General features: G+C 34.4%; 1 protein-coding gene across 1 annotated transcript in view; it reads left to right on the top strand.

Annotated features, from left to right (window-relative positions):
• The first annotated feature begins 251 nt into the window (after nucleotides 1-251).
• The window catches only part of LOC129276765 (polyamine-transporting ATPase 13A3-like), a 34,684-nt gene continuing 20,120 nt past the window's right edge, over nucleotides 252-14,815 (top strand). The window contains exons 1-8 of the mRNA XM_064109449.1: nucleotides 252-309; nucleotides 5,227-5,394; nucleotides 5,631-5,689; nucleotides 6,919-6,979; nucleotides 7,932-8,017; nucleotides 8,670-8,747; nucleotides 9,450-9,519; nucleotides 10,199-10,336. Coding sequence (XP_063965519.1) covers nucleotides 253-309; nucleotides 5,227-5,394; nucleotides 5,631-5,689; nucleotides 6,919-6,979; nucleotides 7,932-8,017; nucleotides 8,670-8,747; nucleotides 9,450-9,519; nucleotides 10,199-10,336 — 717 coding nt within the window. The 5' untranslated portion in view covers nucleotide 252. The remainder of the gene's footprint in view (nucleotides 310-5,226; nucleotides 5,395-5,630; nucleotides 5,690-6,918; nucleotides 6,980-7,931; nucleotides 8,018-8,669; nucleotides 8,748-9,449; nucleotides 9,520-10,198; nucleotides 10,337-14,815) is intronic.

Genomic DNA, 14,815 nt, shown 5'->3' with positions numbered 1-14,815 from the left:
TCAACATAGTATTACAAGATTTAATGAGTTTTTTGTTTTCACAATTAACTTCACATTAGGAAGTGTGATTCTTGGTTGGTTGGTTGAGTTTAGTGTGGAGGTGGCGCTATCCATCGATATCCGATGATTTTCGTACGTCATATGTTTTGTTATAATCGTATATTTTTGTACATCACCTAGCTTATTGTTGAACATAACCTACTCTTCCGCGATTTTAGTTACATCTTCTTTATTATTATTTTTTGTTACAGCATGCACTCTGTACTGAAGGAAAAGGCAATACTAAACGAAGGCTCAGAAGATGAATTGGTAAGTTTATATTACATTTGCCACTATCATCCCATCTTAACAGTGATCATGGTGATAATTAATCAGATCAATATCGGTCATATCGATCATGAAGCTGCTGAAAAGTTTGTTTATAATTAATATGATTTCACATTATGTTCCACGCTGTGAACATACTGTGGCAAAATATAATCTTTCAAGCAGAGGATGATGACGTTAATAATGATGATGATTATGGTGATGATGACAATGATGGTGATGATGATGATTATGATGACGATAGCGATAATGACGACGAGGAGGAGGGTATCTGCAATAAAGACAATTCAAATAGCTTACGTGTAGATAAAGAACAACAGGAAAGAACGCCAGGTTCAAAGTAATTTTTCCTATAACAATGCATAATATAAAGATAAGAGTCCTTTTGCTAGATCAACCAATGTCAAACTTTTACTTTCAGCGGTATGTAGGCCGTTCTTAATCCTTTAATTGACCTTCTTCGCGGAGGCTGCATATTTTGCGTAAGGTTGTTTTCATGAATTAAAAGTGCATCTGAAATTTCTTCTCATTTTATAACCAATTCATGGATGTTTCTTTAGAATGCTACTGATACCACGAGCTTAGTTTGATAATGTCAGATCTTCCATCATTTTTTTCAGTTGAAAAGTAGCAGGTATCATGTGCATACGAAATGCTACTCCCGTCTTATTTCATTTGGAATGCAAGAAGAATCAAAAGAACGTAGTTGATGCTTCATTGTGATGAAGGGCAAAATTACCATGAACCCCGGACCGCAATATTCCTTTAGTCCGTCTACTGGATGAATTCCAGGCTGTTTATTGCATTTTCAATATTGTTATGATCCGGGAGAGAGGTGCGGAAGACAAGTCATTTAGGGCTAAACGGGCTTCAGGGATAAATCAAAACAGATATAAAACAGGTCCTGCTATATTGATTGCAAAGGTCGGCCAGTGGAAATTGATATGGGTTTCTGAGTCGAACTTGACTTCGGGTGTTATTCTGAATCGTCACAGGTGGTACAACCCTAAAGTCTTTTTCTCGAAAGAATGCAGAATTCGGATTGTTGTGGAGGAACCATTTAGATTCTTGGGCAAAATGTTCCCCAAAAATCATAGACCTGATAATGATAAATTGAAGGCATTTGCAATTCATACAAAATCTGGTATAATTGGTTAGTTTGGTTAGTAGACCTCCTGCTCATCAGTATAACGATTGATTTAAACCGCATATGATTCCATACGTAATTGTTTTAATATTCGCTGGCCTGTGTACTTTTATGAGGACAAGCGTTTTCGGGTACTCTCTCATTAGGTTATTATGCACCACAATTATCATGTTGTTGTAAGTCAAAATGAGAATTATGTTCGCTGTACTTGCAAGAACACAAAAGCGGCCACCATCCCTACTGGAAAGAAAACAGTGTGTCCCAACGTGTGTCCCACATCGTGTTCACAGTGTGAAACACTGTATGAAATCCCCTTCACACTGTTAACTTTGACCATTTCAACAGTGTAAATAACATATTCATATATTTGACTGTGTGAACACGTTGTGAACAGTCACACTGTCAAGGTGTCCACAGTTCAAAATTATCTTCACACTGTGATCACACTGTGTGAAACTGTTCTCTCCAGCAGGGATTGTTCATGACGTCATACTGGTATATTTCTGTTCTTATTGTTTTTCTTTATCATCCCACTATTCACTATCTTGCCATTACAAAAATGAGACTGAAGTTTTTTAAAAGGTTCCATGACATTTGCTCCGACATCAATTGGTCCTCAATAAATTCCTTACACTAACTGAATGACCAGCTGAAACCCTCGATTAAACACTATACCCTATCCTAAACCTAATTTAAAACCCTATTGCAATCCTAAACCTAACCCTAGATCTTCGACGAAATAAAGCTCGGAGCAATTGTCGCCGGAGCAATTTCGTTTCAAAGTGCCAACTCTCATTCCCATTCTGTCTTTCTCTCTTGCTTGAGATAACAAGAAGCTAAAAAATTAACCAGGAGTAGCGTTCTATTCAATGTCTTTGTAAGAAACAATAGCGCTTATGAACAAGTGTATTTTATGAAATAATGCTGCTCGTACTCCTTGCAAGATAATATAACTTAAATTATCAAAACTAAGAAGTTAGTTTAACCTATTTCGTGCTCAAGATATGATCCATTATGACCTCTCTATTCCCTCTCCAGGGGTACTATTAACCCCTTCTCCAGTAACTATATGCCTAAAGCTTCCTTCACATACTGACGCTTTCAGAGTTGACAAATTTCGGAATCTATCCTTCAAGGGTATACGACTTTCAAATGACTTGAACCCCGTATTAATCTTCATTTCCCTAATCACGACACGCGGCAGACGATAATCTCGCGTTTTCGCGCCAGTGCACACGGCCTCGTTCGATTAGCACCGTATATTGATCGATATGTACCATGCTTGATTAGTTCATGAGCAAAAATATTCAATATGGCGGATCTTAGGTTACGCCTTCCCACCTTTGTGACTGATTAAGGATGAGAGAGTTTAGGAGTTTTGAGACGGATAAGGGTGCTTTCAGGTCCCTGAAGTTGAGAAACCTAGAAAAATAAATGTCAGAATCTGGGGTCTTTTCATTTCACACCGTTCAAAAGTTCATGTTTTTTTCAGATTAACGTCACGAATCCATGACAATGTGTAAACGTTAATGTTCTTTGCTAGCATTTCAAGTATGACACGTGCAACCCGTATCAGGACCTTTAGTCCTGATTTCTAGAATGGAATGTTCACTTCAAATATTATCCACTCTGTTTTCTTGCACAAAATCCTTGGTCCGACGGTTCGGACATATTGAACAGTCTACTTTATAAGGATTATATCTTGATCAAACAAGTGCAAGTAAGTCAAATAATGAGTCATTGTCTTAGCTCATGATGTAGCTCTCATGAAACTGTAGGTCGTGCCCTACAAAATGAAAATGCAGTATCTAAATATAATGACATCTAGTAGATGTGATAGAGGTATATCAATACTCCTGACATTGGAAGGAAGATGCAATTATTTGAATAGAACGTAGTCCCAGAATATCATAAAACAAAACAATTGCTAACATGGTCTCGAAGGAATGCCACTAAGAAAACTGTTATGTTCGTTGTTAGTACAGTATTTGTTTCATTTTTGTTCATATTTGTCTATAACAATATTCCAGTATTTAATTAAATGGTTTTTATATATCATCATTCAGTGAGGTGTTTCCAGAAAGAACATGTCGGATATTCTTTGGAACAGAGTCTGTTTTATCTGACAGTTTTCATGGTAAATGTCTTAGATATGTGCTTTTCTGCCAATCAAAATCAAGAAAAGATGCCAAATCTGACAACTTTTTCAATAGGAAACTGTTGATAAGTCGCCCTCTAGTGCAAAATTCAATTACGTTTACATTTACACGCATAAATGAAGATATTACAGTATCATTCAATACACAATACGTTTAATGCATCTGTTTACCGCAAGAGATTGGTTATATTTTGTTTAACCTTTTTCCGTACGTCCCCTTTCCCGAACATGTAGCAAGAGCTAAGCTTTATGGTGATCAGGTTCAAGGTTTCATTGCCCTAGGACCGCAGATAATTATGTAAAGCCCCCAGTTGGGAAGATATCACTGATACGACCAATATGATGGAATAACGAACGGTATCCGTATCAAGAACATAAAAGTGGTGCTTACGTTTTTGTACGACAATCTATCACATTAAACAATTCTTCACAAATTAAATCCTTCAATAATGAATAAGTGTTCAAAGGTTATTGTGTTGAGTAAAAGTTCGAACATCATTAGTAGTTTGCCTTGATGGTAGCGCTCGAGAATGTTATATCCAATTAAGTGCATCAGGCGGGGTGTTAATCTGTGTCAGGTCTTTACTACGCCAATAATTCTATGTAACGTAAAAGAGGTTAAGCATCTGCAACCAGTGGAAACACGCCCTTGGCTAGGAGGACGACGCGGTCGAGAGATAATAAGGGGTAAAAATCGATTATCTTCAAGAGAAACGGTAGAAGTCGGATGCGACATGAGGGGGTCATTATTTACTCACTACCATTCCGGTGTGACACCTGCCTGCTGAATGAGCCGTGATGAGATCTCGGGTTGAAGATAACCATCCTCTTGAGGGCGAGAGCAGCGGCTGGAATCAGTGGCGTGTCTGTAGGGGCCATTGTAAATTAACCAATATCTCAACCAATTATCCCTTCCCCATTCTGATAGAGATGCCGCCGAATATCAGTCGATATGTGCTTTTTTTAAGGTATTGGTACATCAAAATGGAATGATATCATTAGGAACATGATCAAATTTTGGAGTTAACTTTGTTATCGATTAAGGCCGAGTAGTGTTCTTCTGTGATAGGGATGTCGATGAATATTAGGCGAAAGTATATTTTTGTCCAAGGTACTGGTATATCAAAATGGAGTAGTATCATAAGAAACATGATCAAATACAATGTTTGTTTGTTTAACTACGGCTGTGAATATGAGGTCTAAAGGCACGATCCCAAGCTGATGACATATAATGCTTTCTTCTCTGTAGATTGCTTAATTCATTTCAGTTAGAAAAAAACTTAGGAACATGTAGACCTATAGAAACCATAGACCATTGGGAGTAGGGCCAACGTAGGAACACTTACGATCACCCCTACAATTGCCTTTGCGAAATCCGGGGTGCAATTTGTCGGTTATCTTTCTTGACAAGGTTGTTTTCTTCAAATTATACGTAAGGATTTCAATAGATCCATACCCTTACACGAGAATATTGTAGATAATTTCCACGGTGGGTTCGTATTACATTACACCTTGGTCTTTGAGATCATGCACATTTTCAGAAGCAGCATCCGAGCAAGTTGTTTTCTTGGTTTTTTTTCCTCCCATTCTACAGGAGTGCTATGGATACAGAAGGAGTATCCCAAAGACCGTCCTCTGCTGTATTGCCGGCATATTGACATGTGGTCTCCTCTTAATCTTCTTAAGATGGAAACCAAACTGGAAGGTCAACGCCCTCTACGTCAGGTGTAATCTGAACGATGCAGAATGCATACTCATAAGGGTTGGTGTTTCTTTTTAATTGACTTTAGTTGCCCCCACTCCCCCTCAATCTCCCCCCATACATACAACTTGTGTACCATGGTCAGAACTTTCTATTGTTTTATAACATACAATATCATACAAAATATTTCATTTTAAATAATTGTAAGTAAAACATAATTTATGTTGGTATATTGCCCACATATTTCCCTTTCCTTTTTCAATAAAATTATTGATCTTTTTTTTTTTTTTTGCCAGGATTATTACAAGAGATGGCACACTACTTTGGTGAAGACGGAAGAGGTAGAAATACCAAGGTTAGTACGACGGACATACCTTCCAGTAGAGTCCTTATCTTGAAGTATGGAAAGCCAGTGACTTCGTAATGTCTTACTGGAACACCCGTGCCCTGGAGAAACGATTTGACCAATGTGATCCATTGTGTTAGGAAATCGTCGTCCAGAGTAGTAATTTGGGAATTGCTTGCTTTCCATATTACAGTGGGTTCGGTGCGCTCATGAAGGCCTAGAATTGTAGTGGAAAATCATTTTGGTCAACAGTATCAATCACGTGTGCCGCCCAAAGCAGATTATATGCGCAGATAGAAATGTTTTCCACTCATTCAATATCAAATAAATGTGGTAGAAAATATTTAAAACGAATTATTTGCTTTAAAGTCATGATTCATTTTTCCTGTACCTAAAAATATCTTCACTCGTCCACTTTATGTTCTCTCATGACTGCAATTTTCAAAGTTAGTCCGCTCGTAAGATTTTTGCGTGCGTATGAAAGCTATGTGAAACCCATTTTTTTTAGACGAGGTGATTGGGGCGATTGTTTGTTCTAAAATGTCAAGGCATAACATGTAGATTGTCTTCTTTTTATAAACGCTTATTTTTAATCCAAACAGGATTTTGATTTAGTAGACTCGGTAGATTGTGTAGACATGAAGCCTTGTATTTCATAAAATAATTGAACATTTCTTGGATCGTTGTTGGGGATTTTTTTCCCTTCCCATTCCCTCCCCTTCTTCTTATTCACATTCTTCTATATCTCTTCATAATTGTTTTATTTATATTTCTTCCCAATATCTTGTTCCTGTTCTCTTCTCTTTGATCTTGACTTTTACTTTACTTCAATCCTTTTTTCCCTACCCAATACCTCGTTGAAGCATTCTAAGCCCTCCCCATTTCTACGCCATGTTTAAGATTAAACATAGATTATCTAAATGTCTATATGCACTGGTAAACACTAGCGTACCTACGGGGGGCAGAGGGGGCAGACTGCCCCCCTGATGATTCACAACCCATGCAAGGGACATATCCCTGCTCCCCTTGACGAGTCTTGAAGACCCTTTTTTTTTTTTTTTCTTTGCTTGTCAAATTTTTGTTTGGTACGAAATCCTTTATTGTAGTTGAGGACCCTTTTTTTTTTTTTGGTTGTCAATTTTTTTGGCGGACGAATTTGCCCCCCCCCCCTTTGGAAAATCCTAGGTACGCCACTGCTGGTAAATCTTAAACCGTCCCGCTATTTTAAATCTTAACAGCGAGAAGGACAGACATGCAGAATTTACAAGTGGCATCAATGGAGGTCCGGGTCATATGATGGTACGTATGCAACCACCACCAGAGTACGCAAAGTAGGTCTATTGCTCACACCCTCAAACAACTACCTACGCACACTCACACAACATTGCTCAGACAAATTACGTCACATCGACCCCATCGACACCCACACATACGCACCCATCAATAGGCTAATACATATGACACACACACACATACTTACGCACATCCACTCACACATATGTCATAAGACACACACACTCACGCAAACTCGCATTAAAAAAAATGCAGGAAAATTCCAAACATGACGTAGAGTTTAATATTTTACTCACCTATCTGTAATTCTATACATAACTTTTTTTTATTGAACCATAAGGTGAAAACATCTCCTTGCACTCACAAACTTCCTTAGCCGCGCGGGATTACTCTCAAACACAGACCATTAAAACACTCTGAATTTTTAATTTCTGAGTTAAAAAATCGCTTTGCCCTATCATCTTGTCGAATGGATACTTGGTCAAAACCAGGGTAAAAATGTTCAATATTCGTTCATCCCCATCCCAAATGATCAATAATAATTCCGCCAACTCGCGAATCATTTGATAGCAGGCCAGTAAGCTGGTTACTAATTACCACATTCACCCTGTCATCTAATTTCCAGTCATGCTTTCTCCATTCCAATTACACTTATTTTGTCAACACCACTTTTTTATCTAAAAGGAAATGGTAATGGTAATATGGTAAACTCACGTAACATGTCCATCAAGTCTTATTTCAGTGCAATCTATGCAAAAAAAATCCATATTCAAATAAAGAAAACACAAATGCAATAAAATAATTGTACAGGACTAAATATAGATTCGTCGTGATTAAGTTAATGTTTACATATTGCTTGTCAAATCTAACCACTCAAAGTTATATATGATAATGAATAAGATATGGTAAATTTAAACTGAATTACAGTTATTGTTTATCTAAAATGTTATACTTTCAGCCGACCATGGACACAATACGATACTTCATATTTCAAAAGATGAAATACCTCTGGGACTTTAACAGGAATACTTTTCACAAGCTGAGGTAAATATTACTCATGACATTCCGGGTAAACAATGCAATGCTGGCACTACAAACAAGTCAGATTATGTAATTGCAATTGCAGGATTAATGATGGAATATTTCCCATCATTTTTTAATTTAGTTTATATTTTAGAAATATCCATGTTTTCCAATTTTGTGTTTATTTTGGCAACTGGTCTTCTACCACTGAAATGAAAATTTATTGAACTATATTTTTATCAACACTTTGTATTGTAATCGATAAAGTCAGAATGATGTGATAATTGATAGATTGATTGATTGCATGTATTCTTTTTCATTCCAAAATTCAACAAAAGTTACAATGTAAAGCAAAACACCAAAATATAATATACAGAAACGAAAAAGGGAACCCACTGGAAAGCAAAGCTTGTTAGTATAGGTTCCCTACAATGAATAGTTAATTAAAGTATATATTTGATCAATGAAATTCAAATCGTAAATTAAAAAGGTTTGTACAATGAAAAAGAATACTAGTGGGGTCAAGCTTTTTATGCCTACTCACTATGTTACAATTAACAAAATATTATTATATCATATACCCCTGCTGTATAAAACAGAGGTTTTGTATTTCTTTAGCATTCAAAGATTTTATTCTGCCTTCTATAACACTTTTTACTTTCTTTTATTCTAGAGGCTTGGATTATAATGTCCCATTTAGAGATTTTCATACGAAGTACGCGGGGCTTGACGCAAAAGAGCAATCGAGAAGGTAATTATGGTTATTGTTTTATATTCATTCATTGCGCACGATTCCTTGTAAGTCCATGAAGAAAGAAAGCTGAAATGACGTCTTTAAGCAGATACGAGCCTGCATCCATCTCAAGTCATTAACTACCCAAATCTGGTCAGGTTGTTTACCCATAATGCAACTTGCTTAGCAGTGTAGTCTTGTAATTTATGCACATTGGGATGATAAAAAAAAGGAATTCTATACTAAAAACATTCATTCCGCAATTATTAGGTTAGCAATTCGCTAAACAAGTACTTTTCCTCTCAAAACAATTTAGTTTCTCTTTATACATAAAGTCGTAGGCTATTTTATTATCTGTGTTATTAAAAGTTATATCAAAAGGTAACGGTTTAGCGCATAAGACAGCTTCACCAGTCGTTCGCAACGTCGCTCCTAACTTGCGAACAGCTCTCCAGAAACAACAACAAGCTATGAACGAGAATACATAATGTTAACAAATATTATGATAATTTGATAACCGTATGATATGAATGATGCAAACTAATTGCATACATTTATATATGAAACTAAAGGGATTTATTATAAGAAAGCATTGATACAGCGAAAACATACGATCATGGTAAAATTATAATGATAATAATTATATAATAATGATAGCAATCATATGAACATGATGAACGATTATAATATTTTGTGTTTCAATATTTTTCATTTTATCAGGCGGGATATGTATGGCTGGAATGTAATACAAATCGGACTTAGAAGTATTCCAGTCCTGTTTTTCGAAGAGGTAAGCTATATTCCATAACATTATACCCTCGTAGAATAATCGAGTAGTATCCTTTTTTAAGGTCTATCAACGTTGTGAAAGATGAACAATACAAGTATACAAAAATATACAATTAAATTCAGAACGATAAATAATTAATGTTTTCCCTACAAAAATGACTTTTATCTAAATCTAGAAAGATTTGTATCTTGAATAATAACTAGTGATGCGATCCAGGTACATCATTGCGATTATACTAGTAAGATTATACATTAAAAAAAAAATAATTGCGGTGTTTTTTTTCTGTGATGCACTGAAGATATTGATTACAGTTGTTGGTTGATTTTTTACAACTGAATGATTTATCGATCTTAGGCAAATGGTAATATGATGACGATTACGTTTATATTTCTGATGATGTATGAGTTTTACAGTTAATATGTCCGTAAGTAAGTTGGTAGTTTAGATATGTATGGTAGTTACGTTGGATGTTTAGTTATGTAAGGTAGTTTAGTTGATAAAAGAGTTTAGTTTATTAAGTTAAGTCGTTAAGTTTTATGATGTAAAGCGAAATTTTTATAGGCGCTATATAAATATTGAATTATTATTATTATTATTATTATGATAATACTAACTACGGTCATAATAATACTGGCTCTGATTACAATATCAATATTTTCTTTTAATTTCATATCTTTAGGCCCTCAATCCATTCTACGTGTTCCAAGTATACAGTGTATGTTTATGGATATTTGGCTATGCATACATCTACTTCTCTGTGGCAATTATTTTCATGTCTTTGATCTCAATTACCCTCACGGTGTACAGTACGCGGCAGGTAAGAATAGTCATCTATCTTTTAAATTGACACGTGAGAGGTGTTTCACAAAGATTTCAAGAAAGTCCCAATCTTTGTTATAAAACTGTTGTGTGAGAGAGGAGAAAAATAAATCAAACAGAATGGTGAAAGTTTTAAAGAAATCGGACAAGCAATACCAAAGTTACCCTTGCTTCTTAAGACTATGTAAATTTCAAATGGGCAACTGGGTAGTAAATTGTGACAAGTGATCTGGCGACTTTCCCATAGGCCATGTATTAGAGATTATCAGAGATTTGGGGATTTTTCTCCTACGTATCTATTCTCCTGGGGCACCAAGGTAGCGTAATTCTTTTAAGCCTTCATGAAAGAAAAACATAATTTGAAGTAAGAATTTTGAAGAAAGAAGCAACATTTTAGCCATTGTGTTTATTGGAGTATATGGAAAAGTAGTGCTTTGCCTACATATACCATCACAGTGACATCACCAATGCGGCCAATTAGAAGTGTCTATAGCTACAGGGATTACCAATGTTTAAACTTTTACAAATTTATGTTTCTTAGTCTTTGTCCGATACTGTTCAAAACTTCACCCATCTACTTATCTGAATTATATTTTCCCTCCAAAAATAACTTTTCACTTGGGGTGGATTCCCCTAAAAGTATGATTAAAAAAGTAATGAAATCCCAGTTGCGTGCGGTATAACATAGTCTGGTAACTCAACACATAAAACCAGCCAAACTACTTCGCAAGATGTATGGATCCTAGAATTTTACTCAAAGAGTCGATTGCAGCCTGTGATACACAGACACGAACGACGAGTTGTAATCATGGCTTTCAGAAATGTTAGACAAACCAGACAGAAGTCCAATTCAGACCTACTAGCTTTAAAAGCCTGTTACCTCCATTGTCCAATAAATTAATCCAATAAATTAAAAAATGAGAACAAATTTCAAAGCGATTTTGCCTTTTTAATTATATTCAATTATTTATATTTTATTTTTGACAAAAGGAATTCAAGAAAGTACAAATACAAGAAACTTGAAAGACCCATCGGCCGATGGCCAAAATGACAATGGTTCCAATTAAAGGTTCTCCCATCAACAGTAATGGTTTACAAGCATAATTATGAACAATGAAATTAATAAAAATAAATAAATTTAAATGTCATCAAACATTTTTTTCATTCATTTATTTATTTTATATTAAAAACATAAGTAAAACAAATACATAAGAAATATACGAATATTTTCAATTTCAATTTCAATTTAATTCATATATTTTCTCTTTCAATATTGTTTACATTTACAATAATAGTTCAATATACATGTTTACAAAATATAACATTTAAATCATTTTTTATAATACAATAATACCATGAAATCGAAAGGGAAGGAGACCAACTAAAAAGCAGAGCTTGTAGGGTGCAGGCCCCCTTTTATAAGTAAATTTTATGAATAAAAAATAAGATAAAAAAAGAAAAAACAATATATATACATGTATATATAATGAATAAAAAATACAAATAAAAATTAATAAATGATAATAAAAATAAATGATTCAGTATACACTGTATACAGAAATCATAAAACGATTAAACATATATACAAAGAGAAATTAATAAACACATTTACATATTAAGTTCTGAATTACATTACTTTGGGAAAAAAATGATAATCTAATATGACTTCAGAAGATATTTTTTAAGTTTTCCTTTGAAATTTTGTATTGAATTACATTGTATAATATCCTTTAAAAAAGAATTCCATAATTTTGGACCAGTAAAATAAAATGTCTTCTGTGCAAACGATGTTCTATTCAGAGGTAAATGAAAGGAACTCGCCTGGCGAGTGAAGTGCTTATGAATTGTATCGGTTTTTACAAACATATCATTAAAAGGTAACGGTAATTGTTTATTGATAAACTTGTACATTAACTGTCCGAGTTGAAAAGAATATAAATCTTTAACCTTCAAGACTTTATTTCTCAAAACAGAATATTTGTATGTGCCCTGAATTCTACATGACTAATAATACGAATCACTCTTTTTTGTAGAATAAAAAGTCTATTAATTTGAGAATTCGCTGCGTTACCCCATGCAACAACTCCGTAATTCAAGTAAGGTAAAATTAACGTTTAATACAATGATAACAAAATATAATGGGGTAAGAAGTAACTTAATTTGCTAATGACACCAATGTTGCGAGCAATGATTTTACAAATATCATCAATATGTGCTTTCCAAGAAGTTTTTCGTCAATGATCAGTCCCAAAAATTTAGTAGATCGCACTCTTTGAATAACAGTATCATTTAAAATTACATCTTTTGGTACAGTCGTAATCTTGTTGCTAAATAGCATGAAGCTAGTTTTTTCTAGGTTAAGAGAGAGTTTGTTAGCTGTTATCCAATTAGAAACATTTTTTAGTTCGTCATTGAATATTTGCGTCAATTGCTCTGGGTTGGGGTGCGACAGAAATATATTAGAGTCATCAGCCAAAAGTATAAATTGAAGCAATCTAGGTGACATATCAATATCATTTATATAGGTAATTAACAAAAGTGGGCCAAGAATGCTGCCCTGTAGAACTCCACAAAGGACAGGTTTACGTTCAGAAATATTACAATCAAGTGAAACGAACTGTGAACGCCCGGTTAGATAATTCTTGAACCACTTAATAGTGGTTCCCCTCTAATTCCATAATGAGAAAGTTTATAAAGGAGAATGTTATGATCAACTGTATCGAATGCTTTTGAAAAATCTAAAAACAAACCAATCGTATTTGAAGACTTGTCATAAGCTTTGGCAACTGTTTGAACTAAAGAAAGCAGTGCGTGGGAAGTGCTACTCTTTTCCCGGAAACCAAATTGAGTATCGGATAGGATGTTGTGCTTTAAACAAAAACATATAGTTCGTATGTGAACCAATTTTTCAAGAATTTTATATAAGTTTGCAAGCAATGAAATACGTCTGTAGTTACTTGCTAAAGAACTATCACCTTTTTTGAAGACTGGTATTATCTTAGAAATGTTCATTGATTTTGGAATATTTCCCGATGATAATGACAAATTGAATATATAAATAAGAGGGTCAATTATATAATTCATAGTTTTCTGTAAAAGGTTTTTATCAATGTTATCAAATCCTGCACTTTTATTTGATTTTAGGCTAGATATAATTGTAATTATCTCCTGTGCGTTCGTAGGAGAGAAAAACATAGAACTTTGATTTATATCCCCCATATATTGATGAAATGAATGGGAGTTTGTTGGTATACTTCTAGAGAGCTTAAATCCAACTTGTGAAAAGTAATTGTTGAAAATATTTGCCATCTGAACTTTATCTTCAATAATATAATCATTATGCATAAGCTTAGTTATCTTTGAAAACTTTGGCCCATTATTGAGGGTATAATTGATCAATTTCCATGTTTGTTTAAGATCATTCTTGCATTGATTAAATTGATCTTGGTAATATGCCTTTTTAGCAGTACGGATGACCCCTGTTAGTATATTCTTATAATTAGTATATTGGCTCCGAGTATTCTCAATTAATCTTGATATATATTTATAGTATAATCGATTTTTTTTCTATTTATCGAGCGAAGAATTGAATTCGTTATCCAAGGTAGTCTGGGTGATCTTTTATAATTTTTGGACTTGGGCTTTGCAAAAGGAATATTTTTCATTAACATGACACATGAAGATATCAATAAATGTTTCGTAGGACTCGTCAACACATTCTGTACTAAATACATCATCCCACGATTCTTCTTCTAAACTATGTTTCAACGAGATATATTTATATCACTATACACACGCCTCTTAGATACATAATCGGGAAGTTTGTTTGGCTGATATTGATTAGAACAATACATGAAAATTGGGAAATGATCAGACATGTCTGAGATAATTATACCAGCTTTAAATTCTGAACGTATATTGGAGAAAAAATTGTCAATCAGAGTTGCGGAAGTCTTAGTGATTCTAGTGGGTCTAGAAATAAGTGGCAAAAAGAAGGCAGAAAGGAATGTCTCTAAAAAGTCATTTGCGAAAATATTAGTATCACTCGCTAACAGGTCATAGTTAAAGTCTCCCATTATGATACATCTTTTGTTTTGAACAGAATGATAATGTAGTAAATTATTTAAAGTGTCTAGGAAATCAGCACTATTGCTGCGAAGAGGCTTATAAACAACTCCCAATACAGTTTTTCTGTTATCACGATCACCAATTTCAATAAGTAAAGCTTTTGCAGTTTCATTCATTAAATTCATGTCTTCAATAATAACGTACTCAAATTGACTCGGCACAAAAATTGCAACACCACCACCAATTTTATCAACACGATTGTTTGTAAGTATATCGTAACCTGGGAGTGCATTCATATCGATATATTTATCTGACAGCCATGTCTCAGTTAAACCTGTTACTGTATTTTGGGGAACACCTGAGTTATCTAAAAATAAACGAAATTGTTTTAAATTCTTGTTAAGGCTTC

This window comes from Lytechinus pictus, chromosome 14 (genome assembly GCF_037042905.1).
Source record: "Lytechinus pictus isolate F3 Inbred chromosome 14, Lp3.0, whole genome shotgun sequence".
NCBI lineage: Eukaryota > Metazoa > Echinodermata > Echinoidea > Temnopleuroida > Toxopneustidae > Lytechinus > Lytechinus pictus.
Note: the sequence above shows the minus strand (reverse complement) of the source record. Positions and strands in the feature narration are given on the sequence as shown.